This window comes from Pleurodeles waltl, chromosome 8 (assembly GCF_031143425.1).
Source record: "Pleurodeles waltl isolate 20211129_DDA chromosome 8, aPleWal1.hap1.20221129, whole genome shotgun sequence".
NCBI lineage: Eukaryota > Metazoa > Chordata > Amphibia > Caudata > Salamandridae > Pleurodeles > Pleurodeles waltl.
Window position 1 is genome coordinate 460,870,465 of NC_090447.1, and position 23,758 is coordinate 460,894,222.

The window sequence follows — 23,758 nt, forward strand, 5'->3', positions numbered from 1 at the left end:
CGGGGCAAGGGTGCTTCCGACTCAGTTTTGCTTCAAATATATTACCGCCGTCTAACGCCATTTCTTTGTGCCGTGCGGGCCTCAAATTTATACTGTGACGCACGGCGGCGCAAACCACAGGTGTCATTTTTTTTTTTTTTTACTCAAACCAGTGCATCACGTCATGAACAAAAACGTTAATGCGGCGAAAATGACTGTGAGCCGGTTTACGACGTCGCAAACCGGAAACACGCCGTTTTTTTATACAATTGTGTCAAAAAGTGGCGCAAACACAGCAAAATGTGCTAAGGAGAGCCAAAATGGATCCCAAATGCTTGCACAGACCCCAGGAAGATGACTGCAGACCAGGAACCAGCCGGGAGGACCCACACAAGACCCAGGACAAGGAGAAGAAGAAAAGAAAGTGTTGCTTCAGTGCAGAGGAGCAGGAAATTCTGGTGAAAGAGGTGACGGAACACCAGCACCAACTGTTTATCACCTCAAAGTTTCCAATTAGTAGGAGAGAGGCAATATGGCAACAAATTGTTGACAAGATCAACAGTGTGGCAGAAGTATGGAGAACAGTCATCGAGTGCAAGAAACGCTGGCATGACTGCATAGAGGGGGAGGACATATGTAACTTGCTACAGAAATACACCCGCACAGTCAGAGGAGGAAATGGAACACTGCTAGGGCCACCAGTGCAATCCAGTGTAGCACACATTTCCCAACATCAGCAGTACACACTACCAATGCTGACATCCGTATCATGCCATGCCAGTGCAATACATAGCATATGCTAGGTCTCAGCAACATATAGGTGGATGTGAAATATCAGAGACTGGCGAAGTGTGGTGCAAATGCCATCAGAACATCCACAGCCAGTGAAAGGCCTCACCATGAGAATGGAAGTAGACGGAGGGTTGAGTAGGACAAGAAGGTGCCAATTCACAATTTGGCCAGAACTAACTCCTAGAGGATGTGATGCTGACAAGTCCACAAACTGACCACAATACATGTGACATGCAGGTGGGGCATAGGCCTGGGAGAATGCTAATATGAAAGACAGGAACAATGACCAGGAACCAAGATGACAATGTGAAACTAATAGGAAGGCAGGCATGTCACATTACAAATCCCACAACACAGACACACTAATTGTACCATATCTCATTGCAGAGGACGATGGCTCTCCTGCGGATATGCCTGTCCAGGACTACCCTGATGACATGGATGACGAGCTGACAAACATCAGCCAGCAGACCCCTCAAGACGTCCTTGGAACCCTCCAGACCCCACCTTCAGTCACAAGGAGGAGCACAGAACTAGCAGCCATCACAGAGGACCCACCCACCACCCCAATTGTACAACCTGCCAGCTGAGGACTCCGACACTGGCACCAGCTTTGAGAGAACTGTAGTTGGAGTACAGCGGGAGCTGGCCAAGGAGGTGCGGGTGGGGATGGAAAATACGGCAGCCAGCCTAGAGGGGGTGCGTTTGTGCATGTCAACCGCAGAACAGGCAGCAGCCATGCAAGGGCGAACAACAATCTTGCAAGAACTTGAAAAAAGGTTGAAGGAAATCAGCACAGCTGTAAGAGTTGACACAACACCTACAACAACAATCCTGTCATCACGTGCACAAATGCAATATTGAACCCCTCAGGGCCGACCTGGCTGCCTACCACAGTGATGTGGCTGCTATTCGTAAGAAACAGCAGCTTCTCCTTGCTGCAGTACTGCCCTTAATAGCCCCACAGTTGGCAGCTACCGGGATGTCTGACTCCACGTCTTCAAACACTGATGTGTGTTTTGCCCCTTCACAACCACCACCACCACCTAGGGCAGAGGAGACAACACACATCAGAAGATGAATACGTGGAACAGATCACCTTCACCTGTAAGAGTACCCGGTAGCACTAGTCCCTGCCAAATGGCCACCTATTGCCAAGGTCTTGTGCTTTGTAACATTCCAGTCTTGCAACAACTGTACTCAAGTATGTTCTTCAGCCCACTGTTTATCTTGTCACCCTGCCTTGTGATTGTCTCTCACTAACTCATTGGCAAATCATGTTCCTCTGCACTGTCTGACACCTCACCCCAGCATGTCCAATGACATGTCCTTTTGCACTTGTGTAGGGTCACAATGGAAGGTGCCACACTAATGGACTCACAATCAGGGACAATGTACATATAGCACTACTGCACTTTCTAATAAATAGCACTTACACAACAACTTTGTCTCTGTGTAATGTGACACATCAACCGCGAGGTAGATCAGTGATGCTTACCTCAGGTCAATGATTATAGATGGTCAATACACCTGACCTGAAAGAATATTGGCTGGTAACTATGCACAGTGGTCTGTATTGTACCATCATCTTCCCTTCCTGAGGGTTATTTCTGAGGAAAATACAAACTATACACCATAATGTTGTGTTGGACAGAATAGCGCTTCCTCAAGGGATGTCTAAGCCAAAAATTGCCTTCAAATTTTACTTCAAGCCAAAACATACGTATGTGAAATTTTACCTAACACACACCATACTGCATGAATGGATGTGTCTGAGTTTACATACAAATATGTAACTGGGCTGAACATTGTAACAAATGATAGGTGTGATTTATAACATACTACATGAGAGCATACTACCACTCACCTTATAAGGATTCGCTTGGACATCAGGCTGCAGGCAGACTTAACACAGTGTCCTCAATACCAATTCTGGTAGCAAAGTATGTGACAGTAAAAGCATACATCAAAAATTTACAACACTTTGGGATCCGTAGTAACCGTGAGTGGTGGGTGCAATGGATGGCAGAATCTTAGCAAAGTAGCTTTGGTGTAGCTGCCAATGTAACAGCTCAGTTGGGATTTGGTTGCAGCATGGGACACAAAAGCCAATGCAAAAGATACACTGTTCACTCATGCCTAGGCCCTGATCCTCAAGCATGTGACACATACTGTAAAGGGTTACCTAAATATTTATTAAACAGTAAAAACAGAAGCTAAAAGCAGGGGAAACACCTAACCTATCTTAACTACACATTACCCACAACTGTCCCTAACTAACCTAAGCTAAACTTACTTATCACATTTAACGAAACAATCTAAACATCAGCCCCCCACCCACCTTATAAGATGGGACACATGGAGGACAACATCTACTAACCTAAACATATACTATCTTATACTAAACAAATATATATATTTTTGTATTTTTATATTTTATTTTTTATTTTTATAAAACACCAAAACCCCAACATCATCCCCCACCCACACACATAATAAAACACATAATAAAACACAGATATAAAAAGTATCATACCCTCACCCCCCCCACCCACCACTAACTAAACTAACAGTCTATACTAACCTGACACTAAGCCCCCTAAACCCACTGATTAAAAGAACCAGGAAAGAGGAGGGGAGGGAATCATGGCTGAGGGTATATTGTCTACAAGTTCGCCCTCCGTAGTGTCTTTTTTATGGCACGCAGCCTCCTTACTTGTGCCACCTCCTGCTGCAGCCTGGTCATTTTCCGCAACATACGGTCCAAGTTCCGTTACATCTGCTGAAAATCTGCTGGGTCAATGACTGCAGCAGGAGTGGTCTGGGTGCCAGTTGAAGAAGTAGTCAAAACAGTGCTGGTTAGGAAGAAATTCATAGGATTTAGGGCGCTCACAGAACGTCCATTAAAATCAAAACATTCCGTTCATGGCACGGTGCTACTGACAAGAGGATCTTCCCTCGTCCTCCAATGTCTCAAGGGAAACAAAACAGCAAAAAAACAGATGTCAGAGCACTCATGATATCAAATTAGAAGTAAGTTCAAATGTCCATTCTCCTTGGTGAAAGTACGACAAACTCGTGTTTGTCTCAGAGTCCAGTTTAATTCATAGTGTTCTATTGTGCTCCACAAGAACAGCCAACACGTGTTTCATCCTCTGAGAAGTTTCTCTCTTGAGGACTTCATCAGGGCTGAAAATAAATAATAATAATGTCTATATATGTTGTACAGAACTAAAATTAGAGCAGAAAATTGGGACAAATACACTTGAATATATTAGAGTGGCAATGGTGCAATGAACAGAAATATAAATATTGTGACTTATGTGAAAACCAACAGACAAACAGATCAATTGATCTGTTTGTATATATTACATCTCATAATTCTAACAACACCAAGGGAAAACCCCCTGATCAGTAAAGTATTTTGTGTCACACCTCAGATATAATATAAAAGAGTCAAAGTGCCGAAGGTACATGTAGTAAAAAAGTGCACGTCACCATTGAATAACCAAAAGCTTGATAAAATTCCAGGTGAGTATAGCCAGAAGGGACCCCGATTAATGCGAAATAAGATAGTTAAGAATTATAGGTAGTACCAAAGATTGGAGCCAAGGAAAAAATCCTATATTAAACATCAATCAACTATGTATAATTAGGCTAGAGCATACCTTCATTATAATTGGATTAAGAAGTTGAGAAATACTCAATAATTAAGTGAAAAGTCTGAGAAGAGAAAAAGGGGAAAACACGCCATATCAGCCAAAGTCCCTAAGTGAGTAAGGGATATTTAACCATCAAGTGTTATTCCCTGAATAAAAAGGGGCGAGATAACCTCCACTAACCTTAATGTCATATAATCAGTCCAAAACAATTCTTATAACGAGATAGTCTCCGTCTGTATCTAAGATGGAGTGAAGAACACATGTACAGTAATGTGATCAACCCCGTAGTATAGAGTTTCAAATGTCTTTGAAAAGATTTAAGAGTCGAAAACCCGAATGTCATGGGGATGTCCAGAACCTGGACACTCGAACACTCACCTCTCGGTTGGTATCTAAATTCTATTTGGGTTCGGGAAACCGCCGCGTGGTCCGATACACTCTGCAGCGTTTCCGTATCTTAGAACAGCATTGTATCTGAGCGTCCAGGAAATGGACGTGGATTTAACGTCTGCCCGCGTTGAGTGTAAACATAGAGAAAGGGCTCCGACTATCTAGCCCGGGCGCCATATTGGAGTGTCTCTAATACTATGAGTTGAGACATAAGTCCTATCTAATAGTTAAATCGCTGGTCTATATATGTGAGAGCAAGAAATAAGGAGCAAAGAAATCGGGCGCCATATTGAAATGTCTAGCCTAGTTTATAAGGATAAAATCCATTACCGTATATCCTCATATGGGTCTATATGTCTTTAGAGAGTGTCTAATAAGTCGAAATGGGAGGTATAAGGGGTCAGAAGGAATCGGAAAGAAGGTCATATAGATAACCGTCTATGTAATTGTCCAAGAGATACATCAAAACGAGAAAATAATACTGTTGTGTGAGCACGACCAGTATAGAGTTCTTCCTTGTGACAGTGACGCTATTGGGATCAGTACAGGAAGGGATAAGAAGATAAAAAATCGATATGCTGCCACAAAGGGGGGACGATAGTAACGTGCAACATTCGAACCACATGTGACCATGTGACAAATAAAGAGGCACAGTAGAGTCAAAACGACATTATATTGAGAATCGCAGTAATGTTGTGTCCTCTATATTAGTAATGAAATATAAACATTTTATGCTAAGTATCTAACGTACAATGCACGGTCCAAGTAATCGATATGCTGCCACAAAAGGGGGACGATGGTAACGTGCAACACTAGAATCACATGTAACCATGTAACATATAAGGAGGCAAAATAAAGTCAGAACGACATTATACTGAGAATCCCAATATTGTTGTGTCCTCCATATTAGTAGTGAAGTATAAACATTATATGCTAAGAGTCTAACGTACATAGCACGGTCCAAAAAATTGGAACTGTGTAAGAGTCGACTATAAGTATGTTAAAAAGACATAGATAAAAGCCTCATACAGTACACGTGGTGATGAGTGTCCAGTCAAAGCAAGTGATTGTAAGTATGATTCTGCATACAATACTGACAAGAAATAAGTAGAGGTGTATTACTAGTGGACTAACATTACTAATGCATTGGTTATGATGGTTCACAGGAAGGCCAAGTACATATTAGTCTAATCAGAGAATAAATTTAAGGACAATAAATCAATCCCCTAAGTAGTATTCCATCTCAAAATTGGTGTTTAGGCCATCTTCCACAGCTCTGAGTTTTAAAATCCAATAACATTCCCTTTTTCTGAGCGCTAGCTCTCTGTTTCCTCCCCTAGGGTCTCTTTTAATGTAATCAAATCCAAAAAACTCGAATCCACAGTGGTTGTTGTGTTCAGGGCAATGTCGCATGTGGTTCACTATAGGGTATCTCCCATCGTCCTGTCTCAGGGCTCTGAAATGTTCACTTGCCCTGATTTTGAGTGGTCTGATAGTGCTGCCTATATAATACAGGCCACACTTGCAAATGATCATATATACAACAAAATTACTGTCACATGTGATATTGTAGTTAATGTTGTATGTCATACGAGTTGAACTCATAAATGAGGTGATACCTGACTTTGCCCATCTGCACATGCCACAATGTCCGCATTTAAAAAAACCTTTATTGCGGTTGCTCAGCCAATTGCCGAGATTCTGTTTAGTGCGAAAGCTAGGGCATAGAATATTTTTGAGAGTTCTGCCCCTTCTAAACGTAAAAACCGGGGTTCTAGGGATCACTGTTCTCAGATTAGGATCAGCTCTGAGAATATCCCAATGTCTGTTCATACATTTCTTGAGGAGTGTCGCTGGCTTTGTATAGTTGACTATACATCTGATAGTATTGTCCCTAGGTCTAGATTTGTGACAAAGTGTGTCTGATCTCTGAAGACGTAATGCCCTGATACGGGCATTATTAATCACATTTGAAGAGTACCCTCGTGTTTTAAATCTGTGGCTCATATCCTTGATACATATATCAAAGTCTTCTTCAAGGCTACAGTTGCGTCTAGCCCTTACCATCTCACCATAAGGTATTGAATTAATTTGGTGGATTGGATGTGCGCTATTAGCATGTAATATAGAGTTACAAGAGGTGCTTTTTCTATAAAGACGACTCTCTATTTTGTTGTTTTGGATGAACAATTCCACATCCAGGAAAGCAATTTTTGATATACTATGTTCGGATGTGAAATGAATATTGTAATCATTATTGTTAAGGTACAAAACAAATTCATTCAATTTTTGTAGATCACCTGTCCAGATCATCAGGCAATCGTCGATATATCTACCCCAATAGAGTATGTCCGACATCCAGGCACTACCCTCTTTGCTCCAGATTTTATTTAGCTCAAAAAGTCCCATAAAGAGATTTGCGTAAGCTGGCGAGAATTTAGACCCCATAGCGACACCTTATCTCTGGCGGTACCATTCATTTTTGAATAAAAAAACATTGTCGTTTAAAATCAGATCCACCATATTGATTAACATAGTTGTGTGGTCATAAAGTCTCGCAGGTCTCCTGTAAAGAAAATGTCGCAGAGCTTCCTTCCCTTGTTCGTGGTTGATACTGGTGTATAACGAGGTAACATCTAGTGTAACTAAGATCATACCTGGTTCCCATATCATATCCGTTAGTAGGCTAAGTATGTGTTTGGTATCCTTAATGTAAGATGGTAAGTTAATTACAAATGGTTGTAAGAAAATGTCAACATACTCCGAAAGACGTTCTGTGGGACTTCCGATGCCTGATACAATGGGCCTACCTGGGGGGGATGTAGTGTTCTTATGTATTTTAGGCAGTATGTAAATACAGGGATTCCTGGGTCTGTGAACACGGAGGTACATGTATTCCTCTTCCTTGAGGAGAGATTGGTTTAGGCACTCTTGTAAAAATTTGTTGATTTTGTTAGACAGTGCGGGTATAGGATCTGAGAGGATCTTCTCATAACAAGTAATGTCTCCTAATTGTCTAAAGATCTCCTGTTCATAATCTGAGGTGTTCATAATCACAATATTACCCCCTTTATCTGCCTCCTTTATGGTAATATCTTCGTTGCTACATAGTTGTTTCAGATTACTCATTTCTGTTTGGCTCAGGTTACGGTGCCAGACACTAAACTCCAAATAGAGATCGAAAAATTGGAAACAGATATCAAGAATATGAATTTGGAAGAACCAACGGCCAAAAATTATAAAATTCTAAATGAAATCACAAATATACACCAGAATGAGGTCGCACAGAGAAAAGCACGTAAACTCAGACGAGATGAGTCCGACTATAAAAATGGTAGGATTTTCACATTCTCGCGCAAATATGACCACTTGATCAAAAGGATTGAATCCCCACAGAACTATGAAGCGGGCTCCTCATCCTCTCTAAACAGTGTATCCACTAATAACAGCGAGATGAGCGGTTGCTCAAATACATCTAGACATGACTTAACAACACAACAAGGTACTCCCTCTTTTTTAACAGAGGTCCAGAGAATACGACAGGGACAGTGGGAGACAAATCGACGCCTGGTAGATCCAGGAAAACCAGACGGGGTGGGAGAGGCAGACAACACAGATTTAAAGAAAGGAATGAAAACACGCTCTTGGAACAGGGGGAAATAGGAAACTCTGTCAACAACGACATTAACATCATTAACCTTTCCAATCTTGAACTCTCTAATCATGACTTAACACTTCTCAGCAAAGGTCTGGGTTTCTGTCCAGGTGAGGCTGGAGACTTTCAGAGTACCAAAATTGACTTTTACAAATTCATTAGACGTCTGAAATTGAAAAAACACTTTATGAACCAACCAGACTATAAACAAAAAGATAATCTAGTAGACGCCCTTAATGAGGGCCACCCTCTATCCATTAAGGATATACAAGACACGGCTACTTTACTGTCTATTGCCAATTACGAACAAGATCCGACTACCTTAACACAGATCTTAACAGATCTGGATATCCCATCAGAAACACTCCCTAGTGGACTAAGGAATAAATCTGCCTGGACTCCAACCCTTGTGAAGGACAACTGTATAGACACTTTCTTCAAGATGGTTTGGTGCGACCTCAATAGGGTAGAATTAAAGAATACTACTCGGACAAGTGTCTGGCACCGTAACCTGAGCCAAACAGAAATGAGTAATCTGAAACAACTATGTAGCAACGAAGATATTACCATAAAGGAGGCAGATAAAGGGGGTAATATTGTGATTATGAACACCTCAGATTATGAACAGGAGATCTTTAGACAATTAGGAGACATTACTTGTTATGAGAAGATCCTCTCGGATCCTATACCCGCACTGTCTAACAAAATCAACAAATTTTTACAAGAGTGCCTAAACCAATCTCTCCTCAAGGAAGAGGAATACATGTACCTCCGTGTTCACAGACCCAGGAATCCCTGTATTTACATACTGCCTAAAATACATAAGAACACTACATCCCCCCCAGGTAGGCCCATTGTATCAGGCATCGGAAGTCCCACAGAACGTCTTTCGGAGTATGTTGACATTTTCTTACAACCATTTGTAATTACATTACCATCTTACATTAAGGATACCAAACACATACTTAGCCTACTAACGGATATGATATGGGAACCAGGTATGATCTTAGTTACACTAGATGTTACCTCGTTATACACCAGTATCAACCACGAACAAGGGAAGGAAGCTCTGCGACATTTTCTTTACAGGAGACCTGCGAGACTTTATGACCACACAACTATGTTAATCAATATGGTGGATCTGATTTTAAACGACAATGTTTTTTTATTCAAAAATGAATGGTACCGCCAGAGACAAGGTGTCGCTATGGGGTCTAAATTCTCGCCAGCTTACGCAAATCTCTTTATGGGACTTTTTGAGCTAAGCAAAATCTGGAGCAAAGAGGGTAGTGCCTGGATGTCGGACATACTCTATTGGGGTAGATATATCGACGATTGCCTGATGATCTGGACAGGTGATCTACAAAAATTGAATGAATTTGTTTTGTACCTTAACAATAATGATTACAATATTCATTTCACATCCGAACATAGTATATCAAAAATTGCTTTCCTGGATGTGGAATTGTTCATCCAAAACAACAAAATAGAGAGTCGTCTTTATAGAAAAAGCACCTCTTGTAACTCTATATTACATGCTAATAGCGCACATCCAATCCACCAAATTAATTCAATACCTTATGGTGAGATGGTAAGGGCTAGACGCAACTGTAGCCTTGAAGAAGACTTTGATATATGTATCAAGGATATGAGCCACAGATTTAAAACACGAGGGTACTCTTCAAATGTGATTAATAATGCCCGTATCAGGGCATTACGTCTTCAGAGATCAGACACACTTTGTCACAAATCTAGACCTAGGGACAATACTATCAGATGTATAGTCAACTATACAAAGCCAGCGACACTCCTCAAGAAATGTATGAACAGACATTGGGATATTCTCAGAGCTGATCCTAATCTGAGAACAGTGATCCCTAGAACCCCGGTTTTTACGTTTAGAAGGGGCAGAACTCTCAAAAATATTCTATGCCCTAGCTTTCGCACTAAACAGAATCTCGGCAATTGGCTGAGCAACCGCAATAAAGGTTTTTTTAAATGCGGACATTGTGGCATGTGCAGATGGGCAAAGTCAGGTATCACCTCATTTATGAGTTCAACTCGTATGACATACAACATTAACTACAATATCACATGTGACAGTAATTTTGTTGTATATATGATCATTTGCAAGTGTGGCCTGTATTATATAGGCAGCACTATCAGACCACTCAAAATCAGGGCAAGTGAACATTTCAGAGCCCTGAGACAGGATGATGGGAGATACCCTATAGTGAACCACATGCGACATTGCCCTGAACACAACAACCACTGTGGATTCGAGTTTTTTGGATTTGATTACATTAAAAGAGACCCTAGGGGAGGAAACAGAGAGCTAGCGCTCAGAAAAAGGGAATGTTATTGGATTTTAAAACTCAGAGCTGTGGAAGATGGCCTAAACACCAATTTTGAGATGGAATACTACTTAGGGGATTGATTTATTGTCCTTAAATTTATTCTCTGATTAGACTAATATGTACTTGGCCTTCCTGTGAACCATCATAACCAATGCATTAGTAATGTTAGTCCACTAGTAATACACCTCTACTTATTTCTTGTCAGTATTGTATGCAGAATCATACTTACAATCACTTGCTTTGACTGGACACTCATCACCACGTGTACTGTATGAGGCTTTTATCTATGTCTTTTTAACATACTTATAGTCGACTCTTACACAGTTCCAATTTTTTGGACCGTGCTATGTACGTTAGACTCTTAGCATATAATGTTTATACTTCACTACTAATATGGAGGACACAACAATATTGGGATTCTCAGTATAATGTCGTTCTGACTTTATTTTGCCTCCTTATATGTTACATGGTTACATGTGATTCTAGTGTTGCACGTTACCATCGTCCCCCTTTTGTGGCAGCATATCGATTACTTGGACCGTGCATTGTACGTTAGATACTTAGCATAAAATGTTTATATTTCATTACTAATATAGAGGACACAACATTACTGCGATTCTCAATATAATGTCGTTTTGACTCTACTGTGCCTCTTTATTTGTCACATGGTCACATGTGGTTCGAATGTTGCACGTTACTATCGTCCCTCCTTTGTGGCAGCATATCGATTTTTTATCTTCTTATCCCTTCCTGTACTGATCCCAATAGCGTCACTGTCACAAGGAAGAACTCTATACTGGTCGTGCTCACACAACAGTATTATTTTCTCGTTTTGATGTATCTCTTGGACAATTACATAGACGGTTATCTATATGACCTTCTTTCCGATTCCTTCTGACCCCTTATACCTCCCATTTCGACTTATTAGACACTCTCTAAAGACATATAGACCCATATGAGGATATACGGTAATGGATTTTATCCTTATAAACTAGGCTAGACATTTCAATATGGCGCCCGATTTCTTTGCTCCTTATTTCTTGCTCTCACATATATAGACCAGCGATTTAACTATTAGATAGGACTTATGTCTCAACTCATAGTATTAGAGACACTCCAATATGGCGCCCGGGCTAGATAGTCGGAGCCCTTTCTCTATGTTTACACTCAACGCGGGCAGACGTTAAATCCACGTCCATTTCCTGGACGCTCAGATACAATGCTGTTCTAAGATACGGAAACGCTGCAGAGTGTATCGGACCACGCGGCGGTTTCCCGAACCCAAATAGAATTTAGATACCAACCGAGAGGTGAGTGTTCGAGTGTCCAGGTTCTGGACATCCCCATGACATTCGGGTTTTCGACTCTTAAATCTTTTCAAAGACATTTGAAACTCTATACTACGGGGTTGATCACATTACTGTACATGTGTTCTTCACTCCATCTTAGATACAGACGGAGACTATCTCGTTATAAGAATTGTTTTGGACTGATTATATGACATTAAGGTTAGTGGAGGTTATCTCGCCCCTTTTTATTCAGGGAATAACACTTGATGATGGTTAAATATCCCTTACTCACTTAGGGACTTTGGCTGATATGGCGTGTTTTCCCCTTTTTCTCTTCTCAGACTTTTCACTTAATTATTGAGTATTTCTCAACTTCTTAATCCAATTATAATGAAGGTATGCTCTAGCCTAATTATACATAGTTGATTGATGTTTAATATAGGATTTTTTCCTTGGCTCCAATCTTTGGTACTACCTATAATTCTTAACTATCTTATTTCGCATTAATCGGGGTCCCTTCTGGCTATACTCACCTGGAATTTTATCAAGCTTTTGGTTATTCAATGGTGACGTGCACTTTTTTACTACATGTACCTTCGGCACTTTGACTCTTTTATATTATATCTGAGGTGTGACACAAAATACTTTACTGATCAGGGGGTTTTCCCTTGGTGTTGTTAGAATTATGAGATGTAATATATACAAACAGATCAATTGATCTGTTTGTCTGTTGGTTTTCACATAAGTCACAATATTTATATTTCTGTTCATTGCACCATTGTCACTCTAATATATTCAAGTGTATTTGTCCCAATTTTCTGCTCTAATTTTAGTTCTGTACAACATATATAGACATTATTATTATTTATTTTCAGCCCTGATGAAGTCCTCAAGAGAGAAACTTCTCAGAGGATGAAACACGTGTTGGCTGTTCTTGTGGAGCACAATAGAACACTATGAATTAAACTGGACTCTGAGACAAACACGAGTTTGTCGTACTTTCACCAAGGAGATTGGACATTTGAACTTACTTCTAATTTGATATCATGAGTGCTCTGACATCTGTTTTTTTGCCAGTTGAAGAAGTATTTCCCCTTGTCGGTGCCATGCCTGTAGGAGGAGGTGCTGGTGGTGCTGTGACAGGTCCTGCAGCAGTGGAGGTTGATGGTCCTGCAATGGTGCCTGCTAAGGTTGGTGCCACCTGGGTGGTAGTGGTAGTGGTGGTGGCTGTGGTGGACACGGAAGGGCCCCCTTGGGAAAATGCCCTCTTCACTCCGGAGGCTCTTTCATGGCAATAACGCCTTGCCATGTTGCGGAACCCCGACTCCACATCCAGAATGTGGCGGTAATGCATCGCCCTGCGCTGAAACCCACGAATCTGGATGGGATTCATATTGGCAGCTGTTAAAACAAATAGAAAACCAAACATTAGGTACTTCATTGTGTGATATGGCTCCAGAAGTTAATCATACAATACAACTATTTTACCAGAAACAGCCCATAGCATCATACAGATGACTGATTTTCTCTGAGGAAGTAAATGCCAATGCACCCTACATGTGTCCTATCAAACAGCACAACAATACTCTAAAAGATGGGTAACAACTTGAATGACCTATGCATCATTGTACAGCCATTTGTCACGTAAAACAAATGCTGCAAGTCCTCCACCAATGACAGGCCAACTAATGACTATCTTCTTGATGACAATCAAGGGCCACAAGATCTGAGAGTTCTAAATGGAATTGCCAGGATAGAATGCAGTTGCTAATCATGAGTGGGTATCCTAGGTTTGGACAAGTGACTTCATGTCTGTGTACTAAACTTGGATCATCAGTCCTAGGTACACTTTTCAGAACCATACGCCTGTGACTGGGTGATTGGGGGAGGGAGGGAGGGAGGAGGGGGGTAAGCAACAAATACTTTCAAACATCAAGGACATCCAGGGAGCTTTGGACAGCTGTACATGGGTTTGGGCAGCCCACCACAGGTAAGGGGGATGTCCAACTAGGATACACCCAAACCTTGGACAATCCCATCCACACTTATGTTTGGAAATGCAGACAATTGTCAACATCATTTCATACCAGTAACACATGACTTACAACAAGCAGATAGATGCAAGCACACATCTGGCCATGAGCTGCATGCACACCTAGGCCATTGTACTCAAGTGCCTCATACTTGTAGCACAACATGTGGAGCTACATGCTGCTAGGAAGTCAAACATACAGTCAAACATGTTCATTAGTGAATAGGGAATCTGAAGTCTGTGGGTAAGACTTCGGCATCCCTATTCTGTGAGAATCAGGGTCTGACTTGCTGACTAAAGCACAAATATGGTCCTCTGCTACATTTTCTGAATTTTAGTTTTATCCACAGAAGTCATCCCTATTCACATGGCCGTGCCTACAGAACTGACCTACAATCCCAAATTATGACTATACACTAATGATTGGCCAACTCACAGATGGGAAAAAAATGATACTCCACTCAAGGAACATAGCCGATCATTGACCTGCGCATCACCCCTTGCTATGTGTCCAACACACAGGAGTCAATCACACAACAGCAGCAAACACAACACAGAACAGAAATATCAACACTTACTGGAGATGTCTGGGTCCGCAAATCAAGCCACCTCTCCGATAGTGTAGGGGGCAGGTCCACCTGTAAAGCATGGAAGGGAGAAATGTGCCCAATGTCTGTGCACTGTAAAATACTTCCAAATACAAATACTATGTGTAATATTAAATCAGAAAGCCAAGCCTCTCAGACATGATACTGCATCCGACATACCACTGCAAACATGTACAGACCCGGTCACTCCAGTGAGTGATACACACATATCTGCACACATGCAGTAGCCCTAACTATCATGTGGTGGCAAACATGCGCCATCATTTGTTTGCAGACTCATTCATGGAGTGTATTCCTCTCATCGTGTGTATCCATGAGAGACCTACAAAGCCACTTTCCTGGAGGACTGCTATACCAGTCACCCAGTTATTGTGACTAAGACCAATGTAAAACACACAGGTACAATGTACAGAGGGCCAGGGACAGTTGTTACCCCTCAATTTGTATCATTTGCTTCATTTTATGTGCCACAGCTATGGTAAGTTGCACCAAACATTGAGATATGAACCTGTGTGCATAACTTTTGCCATCCATCCCTAATTTAATTGTGGTGCAACAAACTCAAAATATCAGTCTAAAATGTTACCTGACATCAGCTATAACTTGTTACGTATGTGTCCGAATCCAGTTCAGATATGTATCCGAAAAAATTGAGGGACACATTATTTCTTGAAAATATCTGGATTTAAAACATGTCTTTCCTGGTACACTCACAGACCATGCATAAAACATATGTTAGAGCTACATTTGGATCATCTATTGACGTGAAGGCAGCACTAATTTACTGGCTCCTGTTGTGTTTTGTAAGTTAGTGCAGCTGTTGCGTCAACAAATGACGATAATGTGTAGGAATTATTGTATAACTCACAGGCAACAGTATGTTTAACTTGAATTCCACATGCCCAAAAACATTGCCTGCAGCATATGAACAAATATGCTACTGTCACTACAGAGCATTTAAATGTGCATGTTACTCTGATTTGTACTCACCAACAGGGCCACCAATCACAATCCCCAGGTGGTCCAGCAGGTCTTGCTCCCGGGCAATCAGGTTAGCCCAACTGTGTTTCAGCTGGTGGTTGTTGCGCAGTGTGTTGTAGATTCGCTTGAGATGGTACAGGACCTTTGCCCACTTGAGCCTCCTTGCCTCTGTGTGATACCCCTGTTTCACATGCCCACCTGCTTCTATCATTAAGGGTAGGAAGTGGCACACCAGCCAAATAAATCCACCCAGCTCTTCCTCTCCCATCCTCCCATATGAGACCTACCCAACATGCTTGCACAAAAAAAAGAGAATAAAGGGGTACAGAGGAGAATGAAGGTAAAGTAGGAGAGGGAAATTAAAAAAAATAACAGAAAACAGCCCAACTATCCCCAAACTAACACAACCCACAACAGACTCCCAACAGTACAAAGACAAATTTAGACCCCAGAAATGACAAAAAATACACTTACGCAGGATACCACAGACATTTAGGAAACACAAAAAGACAATTTAAAGACCACACAGGAGACAAAATCACAAAATGCACAGAGAGACAAGTCAAAACTCAGCCACACAGCCAGGAAATATCACAGACTGCAAAGTGAAAGTAAAAGTACACCCACTGTACCATTTCTGTAAACAGGATATCCTACTACATCACTTTCTGCCTCAAATGCGGGGTGTTTTTATTCTTATGCGTCAAAATATTTTAATGTTTAAAGTCTGGGTAATTTTTTTTTTGTTTTTACGCACATGCTTAGAAATAACCCTGCATCCGTATTTTCAAATATGTTTCATACTTAACCAATTTCAGGGGGTACAGTATGGGAATTACCGCCCAGGGCCAATCGATGTTTCATGGCAATGAGCATCATTGTTCGACTCATATGCATCATTTTTTGATGCATGTGCGTCTTTTTTGACACGTATGCGTCAAAATTTCTGTCTTTGACTGGGTTTGGGTCATTTCTCATTTGTAATAGTAAATGACCGTTTGACAATACAGAGATAGGCTGATTGCACCAACATTGTGCATTCTGGTGTATGGGCACATGTGACAGATCATACTAATGCAGACCATGATCCTCTAGTTGTTGTACCGGATTTGTACTCTTCACTGACTCAGTAGATGACCAAACGTGTGGAATACAATTAGGTATTACCCAGTTTGGGCATGTTTTGCATCAAGAGAGGATAGCAAGGCTACGCAACTCAATACAGTAACTCAATGCCTATGTGTCAATGTGTGTGTATTGGCTCTTACTATTGTAGTTGTCCCACTGTGTGAATATCACAAGACGCGTCTTCTCAAATCTGCTTGTATGCATGTGAAATGAGAAAGGAAACGTGTTTGTCATTCACGTAGCAACAAATGCTGTGTGAACGTCCTAGGTTTTTTGGAACATAAGCACCAATGACAAACCATGCACAGAATAGATAGAAGACGGTTGATCATGGCAATGTTCCAAGACTAAGCCATCACATGTCCTGGAAGGTTGGATACTACTTCCTAGGCACTTGTTTGTATACTTCCCATGAGTCAGGCATTGGATAATGCTATGTGGGTACGGTGTTTGTGACACCGAGTCCCAAATACAATCCACACATGTCAAATCACGCCACAGTTTGAGTCATATAAATGACCTATGTTTCTCCTGTGGCAGTGGAGGACCAGCAGACCAAGCAGCACGTGTGCACATATTTCCAGTGGTTAATTGCACAAAGGTGTCCAGTTCAAGTGTGTGGGGCCATGTGTAGCCTGAGTCATTATTGGGGTCCATGTCACAGTTACGTGCTGGTCTAGTCATAAGTCTGTGGAGCCATTTCCTGCATTTACAAAGTATCATTCACAGCTGAATTGAAGGAAAGCCGAAGAGGAATTGAGAACACACATGGGGATAGCTTGGTGTGCTGCCTAAGTTAATGGATCAGGAATTTTAAACCAGCAGGTTTACTCACAACATTTGTACACAGGTTGGCCTCTAATGTTCCCACTGCATCCGGGAACATGAGTGCCTCTGTGCTGATTAATCTCACAGCTATTCACCACGCAAGCCCCATCAATTTGTTGTGGGCAATGTGAATCAGCGTGTGGACTCTCAGGGTCCTAACATGTGTTGACATTTCATGTACATTATCTGACGTTTGTTGTGCTGGAGGCACCATACCCAATCCATGCATACAGCCATGGTACACTGTCACTATTTGTCACTCATGCATACATGAAACCCAGACAAGGGATGGGCCGTGATCAGGCTATTTGGAGACAAGTTCCACCCCATGGTACGATAAGTAAACTGATTATGCTACACAATGTATTTGAGTATTCATTGTAGGCCCACCTGACACAATACCCCAGGAGGAAAGTGAGGGCTTGGAAAGCAACTATGAGACAAATGTAGCCACAGGGAACCTTTATAGTAACGCAAAGACAGGAACCAGTCAGGCTAACAGGATGCAGGGTCAATCGGGATCAAAAACGTTAACAAGGCAAATACACAGTTAGCAGACTGAGACTGGTCAAAGCTGGAACAACACTGTGGAAAATGAAAACTGTGTTTGTCCTGTGTGTTGGAACGTAACACAATAACCCAAGGCCTGTGTTACACAAGTGATTTATACTGCAATGCATAACAGTGTTATACATAAAATGGCAGCTTCTGTGCTGTTCCAGGCAGCTGCAAGGGCAGTGCATGTTCAAATGGCTGGTCTGCATGGAGGTGCTCACAGGTGTGTGCAGCTTCAGTCTCTCACGTCCTGTAGGTGAGAATCCAGTTCAAAGGGCCAACAGTACCTTTCACATGGGAAGCAATGTACAGGTGATTACAGGTCCTACAGACTACAAGGCAGTGCATTATTCAACCAGAAGTCCATGCAGACAGAAGAACAATGACTATGGCATACCATACTAAAGAGGGAAGCACGATGGGTTCAGAATGTGAGTCTGGGTGTGTGTAGATGAGGGATTATCTTGGTACACACATTACCTTTCCAGGGCCCTGTGAAGAAGGGTGGGGTGAGACCAGGAACATGGCAGTGGCAGGACTTAAGACCTGGGATGGCATGTGCAGGGGATGTCTTGTGAGCAATGCTAGTCATACCTGGGGCACACGTGCTAGCCATTTGCTGCTTATTTCAATATTATCACATCAATATGTGTTCTTCACACAGTCCACTTGCTTATTGGTAGTGGGCAATGTCACCCAGGAGTGATGTGAGATATTGGTACATCCTCAATGATTCCATGTCACCTTCATTGTAGTCATCATCATGCTATGTGTGTCATGGTGTTTGACCTGCAACAAAACACATTACACACCCCTTACACAGTACGCATTGGTTGGAAGGGTGTTTGATTGAGTGTTATTGATGTGATATTGAAAGATGAATCTTCCAAGTTGTACTGGCAGTTGAGGCCATGTCATTGTCATTGTGTTGTTTTAAATTGTTCCCTTGTGTCTGTGGAGAGGCATCTGTGGTTATTTTGTTCTGTCATTTGCCCATAGGTGTATATCCAAATGAGTCAGGATATCATACATGCCTAGCAGTGTCACAACCTCATTGTCTTCCTGGCCATGTGTCAATGTAGTGGTGTATGTGTTGTGTGTCCTACAGGATTGCTGTGCGTATATAAGTAGGTTTAGGTACTTACCAACAAGTAGGCCATTTCCATATCTTCCGTCCTGGAAGTGTTGATTGATGGTGCAGTAGCGGAAGATGAATGAATCATGTACACTCCCAGGATACTTTGCCACGATGTTGATCAATCCCCGGTGATTGACGATGGCCTGCACATTGATTGAGTGTGTGTGCTTCCTGTTGCGGTATATATGTTTGGTTGCAGCAGGTGGCACAATGCGTACATGTGTGCAGTCAATGGCACCAAGCTCGTGTGGGAAGCTGAGGATTTGGTAGAAGCCCTGTTTTGTCTCCTGCTGCTTCTGATGTGTGTTGGGGAAGCTGATGTGGTGGGGTGTGAGGGAGATGATGGCATCCAGTACCTTAGGTAGGAAGGCAGAGAATGAGGGCTGTGATATCCCGGCAACTAGGGCACCAGTGGTTTGAAACGAGCCACTTGCCAACAGGTGGAGTACAGCTAGCAGCTTGGTTTCTGGTGGAATGGTGCGGGGTGTCTGCAGGCTGAGTGCCAACTGTGCCTCAATGTTGCGCAGCAGCTGCTGAATGGCTTGCCAGTTGAGCCTGTACCTCTGGACGTCTTCGGAGTCCCAGAAGGGTTGTCCTGGTGCGGAATATCCTCTCCTGCCTTCTGAGTTGCCCTTGGGGTCCCTGCTAGTGTTGTAGAAGCTGCTGTTGTTGGTCCTGTCCTGTGCTCTGTCTGCGTGCATGCTGGATGAAAAGCACCTCCATGTCTTCCTTTTGGAGCTCTGCTGTTGCTTCTGTGTGTTTTCATTAAGTATTAACGCCTGCCCTGACCCAGGCATTCTTTTTTGACGCAAATCGGGCTGTGCGTCATTTTCTGACTCCGCCTCATTTTCTGACTCTGACTCCGCCTCCTGGCCGTGCGGGATTTTTGCGCGATTGGATAAATAAGGCGCACGGGTGTTTAAGTAATTTTTTGGACGGGAATGCCTACCTTGCATGTCATTAACTCAAGGCGGTTTCCCGTATCCAGAAAATGATGCACACAGCGGAATTTTGGCGTTCGCGGGCTCTGGCGTCAAAGTTTAAATATGGTGCATGGTTTGTGCCGAATGTGCTTCAAAATGTTTGACGCACATTCTGCGCAAACAGAGTATAAATATGCCCCTCAGTCTTTATCTTCTCGTATCTCTCACTTTGCTACATTTTAGGAGCACAGGAACCTCTCAGACTGTTAAGCTACTCTAAGAGATAAACTTTATTGGGAGAAGGCTTTTCTGATCACTTCCTAGAAAGCCCCATTTATAGGGGACAATCTAGACATGAAAGCTCAAAATCTTTTGAGTTAAGATTATTTTCTGTTTCATGGTTGTCCTCTGATTCTTCAGTGACTACTTTAAGAAGAGACTACTTTCAGCTTCCATTTATATGAGAACTTTTACAGCCATACCTCATTGACAAGTAGTATTAGATCTTGGTTAGTTGGGAAACCAAAATTCAAGTCAGATGGCTGGGTTCAGAAAGCTATCTTCTCAGCAAGTGACACACGATCATCGTTTCTGTAAAGGTTTAAGTTAGTGCCAAACAGAAATGTTTATTTTAACCTATAAATTAATTTTAAAACATTGGCGTTATTTTGGTGAAAGAATAGTTCAGATGAGTGCTTTTCAGTGAACGGAGCCCTACAAGAGGCAATGAACACTTAAAACTTACAAGTTTTAAATTTTCTGCCCCCTTCTACTATAAGCTACTCTCCCACAATAGTGGCAGCTTTACCCCTCCTGGGAACAGGAGTAATGTTCAACGTTCATGGTGGTAAAAGGGAAGAAACACCCCCAGAACTGGGGAGTGGTAGGCAAAGGAGTTTCTGCATGGGGCAAAAATAGATTCCCTGGGGAAAAACCAAAATAAAGTTAAATGGTACAAATGCATTGTACTTCATTGACCCATTAGAATTGCACACTTGCTAAATTTCTGATTATGTACATGTTCATACATCGGCGCACCTCTGTAAAATTAAGGCATCTACAGTATCCCAGGAGTAGTCTTGGAATTCTTTCTGAATTGTTAAAAATTTGCTTCAAAAAAGGGATCCTCCTACTGCAGGAAAGTTCTGATTTTCTTTATTAATCATGACATAATCCTTGCAGCAGTTATGCAACAGAAATGACATAAGGGGGATAGAATAAAAGATGAAAAAAAGCACATTGATGAAGGATGGCTAGAATCAGCCCAATTACCTATAATGCATTTCAAATCCTGAGGCTGATCTTGGATATAGGATTACCATTGGTTTGACATTCTTGGATATCATTGACGTCTAAAAGCAAAGATATTGCATTGGGTTCTGGGTGTATTATTGATCTGCTGCAGCATCCACGAGAAGTATGGATCTTAGGGTTAAATAAAGGACCATGTTGGAGCAAACGGATTGGTGCCGTCCTATTAGTTGTAGGTGGTCCTAAACCAGAATGTACTCTTTTCAGTTAAAGATTTCCACAGTTTCCAAGGTCTCCATGATGGAATGGAAGGAACCATGTAGATTCTGCAGCAATCCCTCTTTCTGACTCTGTTTCTAAGCCTGAAACAAAATATTTACCTATTCTTGCCTTTGTGTTTTAAACGTTCTGTATGACTAACAAAATCTCATTTTCCTTTTGCAGAACCGCTTGGTGCGTCTTGTTTGTGTCTTTCTGCAGTCGTTAATCCGGAACAAAATCATTAATGTACAGGACTTGTTCATAGAGGTGCAAGCCTTTTGTATTGAGTTCAGCCGGATAAGAGAAGCAGCTGGACTTTTCAGGTTGCTGAAGACGTTGGACACTGGGGAAACCCCACCAGAAACTAAGCTTTCAAAATAAATTTCTGTTTCTTGTTTCACCACAGGAAAGGATTGCCCTTGGAGGATGACGTTTTGTATATCTCTTTTGGATTGTTTTGTACATTTTTTAATTTTAAATCCAGTTTAAAACATTTTGCTTAGTTTAATACAGCCTAAACATTTTTATGCACCTGTTAGGCAATAAAACAGTAAATATTTTGTTTCATTTGAATACCAGACCATTTTGAGATGAATCAAACGTATGTTTTTAAAAAATCTTGTTCATAATTGGTAAATTAGGGTTTTCCCCTCATCAGCTCAGTTACGAATGAGTGACTACTATAATTCAGTGCTTTTTGACCTTTAGTTCCTGTTATGCGAACGTGAAGATGGCATCTTCCTCTGACCTACTATGGTGATGTCACGTAAACCTGTGTAGATTTTTGTTGTATACAATAGAGAAGTATATTTATTTTGTCCAAGCACTACTTAAGTATTTTTGTTTTAACAGATACATGACACCATCATAAGATAAAATAAAGTGTGATAAGGAAATTCTGTGGCATGCGATACAAATGGGAATAGAACTCTTTTGGAGCAGAAAAGTTATATTGAGTGAAGAAGCCTACAAATTCCACATCTTAAAATACCTAAACAAGCAAATCCGCTAATGTGCATATTGTTGTGCCATATTCTCAGGCTCTGTAATAACCATTTTGTGTTTGTGACAAAATGTGACACTACTTGATTTTATCTTTGGTCCTGGACAAAATTTACTATAATGAAACTTACTGTAGGATTGAAGACCAAAGTTGTTTCAGAGAATTGTGTACATTTACTTTTACCTACAGACCGATTTAGTTGCCTTTTGTATGCTAATAAGGTTCATACTGACCCCAGGCACATTGTGGAAGTGCACACTGTTTAATTGCCACCGTCATGTTTCAGGTAAAGCAGATGCAGTTTGTGCTTTCCTATGTTGCTTACATGGAATTATGGTCCCCTCATGGATTACGGGCCGTCCTGATGTGTTGGTTTTGCCAATGCTGGTTAGAAACACAGTTTGGTGCCAAAATCGACATATGTATGAGTGCAATACAACCACAAATCAAGAACAGACCAGCAGATAAAAGGGCTCAACAGGATATAGTTCCAACAACGTAATGACAATAATGCCCATTGATAATGGAAAGAATTTTTGTATAAAGAAATTTGGTGAGAGGATTAACTGAGGTGTTCAACGGGGAGAGCAAAAGGTGCTAAATCAGCAATGCACATATTGGCAGTAGCATTATATGTTGTTGAGCTGAGTACAAGTAGGGAGTATGTCATAGGATTAAGAGTAAAGTAATTACAGGAAAGAATTGTAACTGAATAGATGCTGAACAATAACCTTGTCAAATGACTATAAGCTGAAAGTAGATTGAGTAAGAAGTCAATCAACTAGGCCCTCTGTGGTGTTACAACACAGAGCTGCACTGAGATGGCCTTCATAAATTAAAAGGTCAGACCGTTATAGGTGCATGTTTTTAAGAGGCAGTTTGAAAGCAAATTAAGGGTCATTCTTGCTATGAAGAAAGGAATTCAG

The 23,758-nt window shown here is 41.5% G+C and overlaps 1 protein-coding gene across 2 annotated transcripts in view; it reads left to right on the top strand.

Moving 5' to 3' along the window:
- Window positions 1-22,725, top strand: part of CNOT11 (CCR4-NOT transcription complex subunit 11) — a 160,154-nt gene extending 137,429 nt beyond the window's left edge. Inside the window, exon 7 of one of the 2 annotated variants that reach the window (XM_069204410.1) lies at window positions 22,013-22,402. In XM_069204410.1, coding sequence (XP_069060511.1) covers window positions 22,013-22,210 — 198 coding nt within the window. In that variant the 3' untranslated portion in view covers window positions 22,211-22,402. Of the gene's footprint in view, window positions 1-22,012 lie in introns of both variants that reach the window. The other variant, XM_069204409.1, reaches the window with a different exon arrangement.
- The last annotated feature ends 1,033 nt before the right edge of the window (window positions 22,726-23,758 follow it).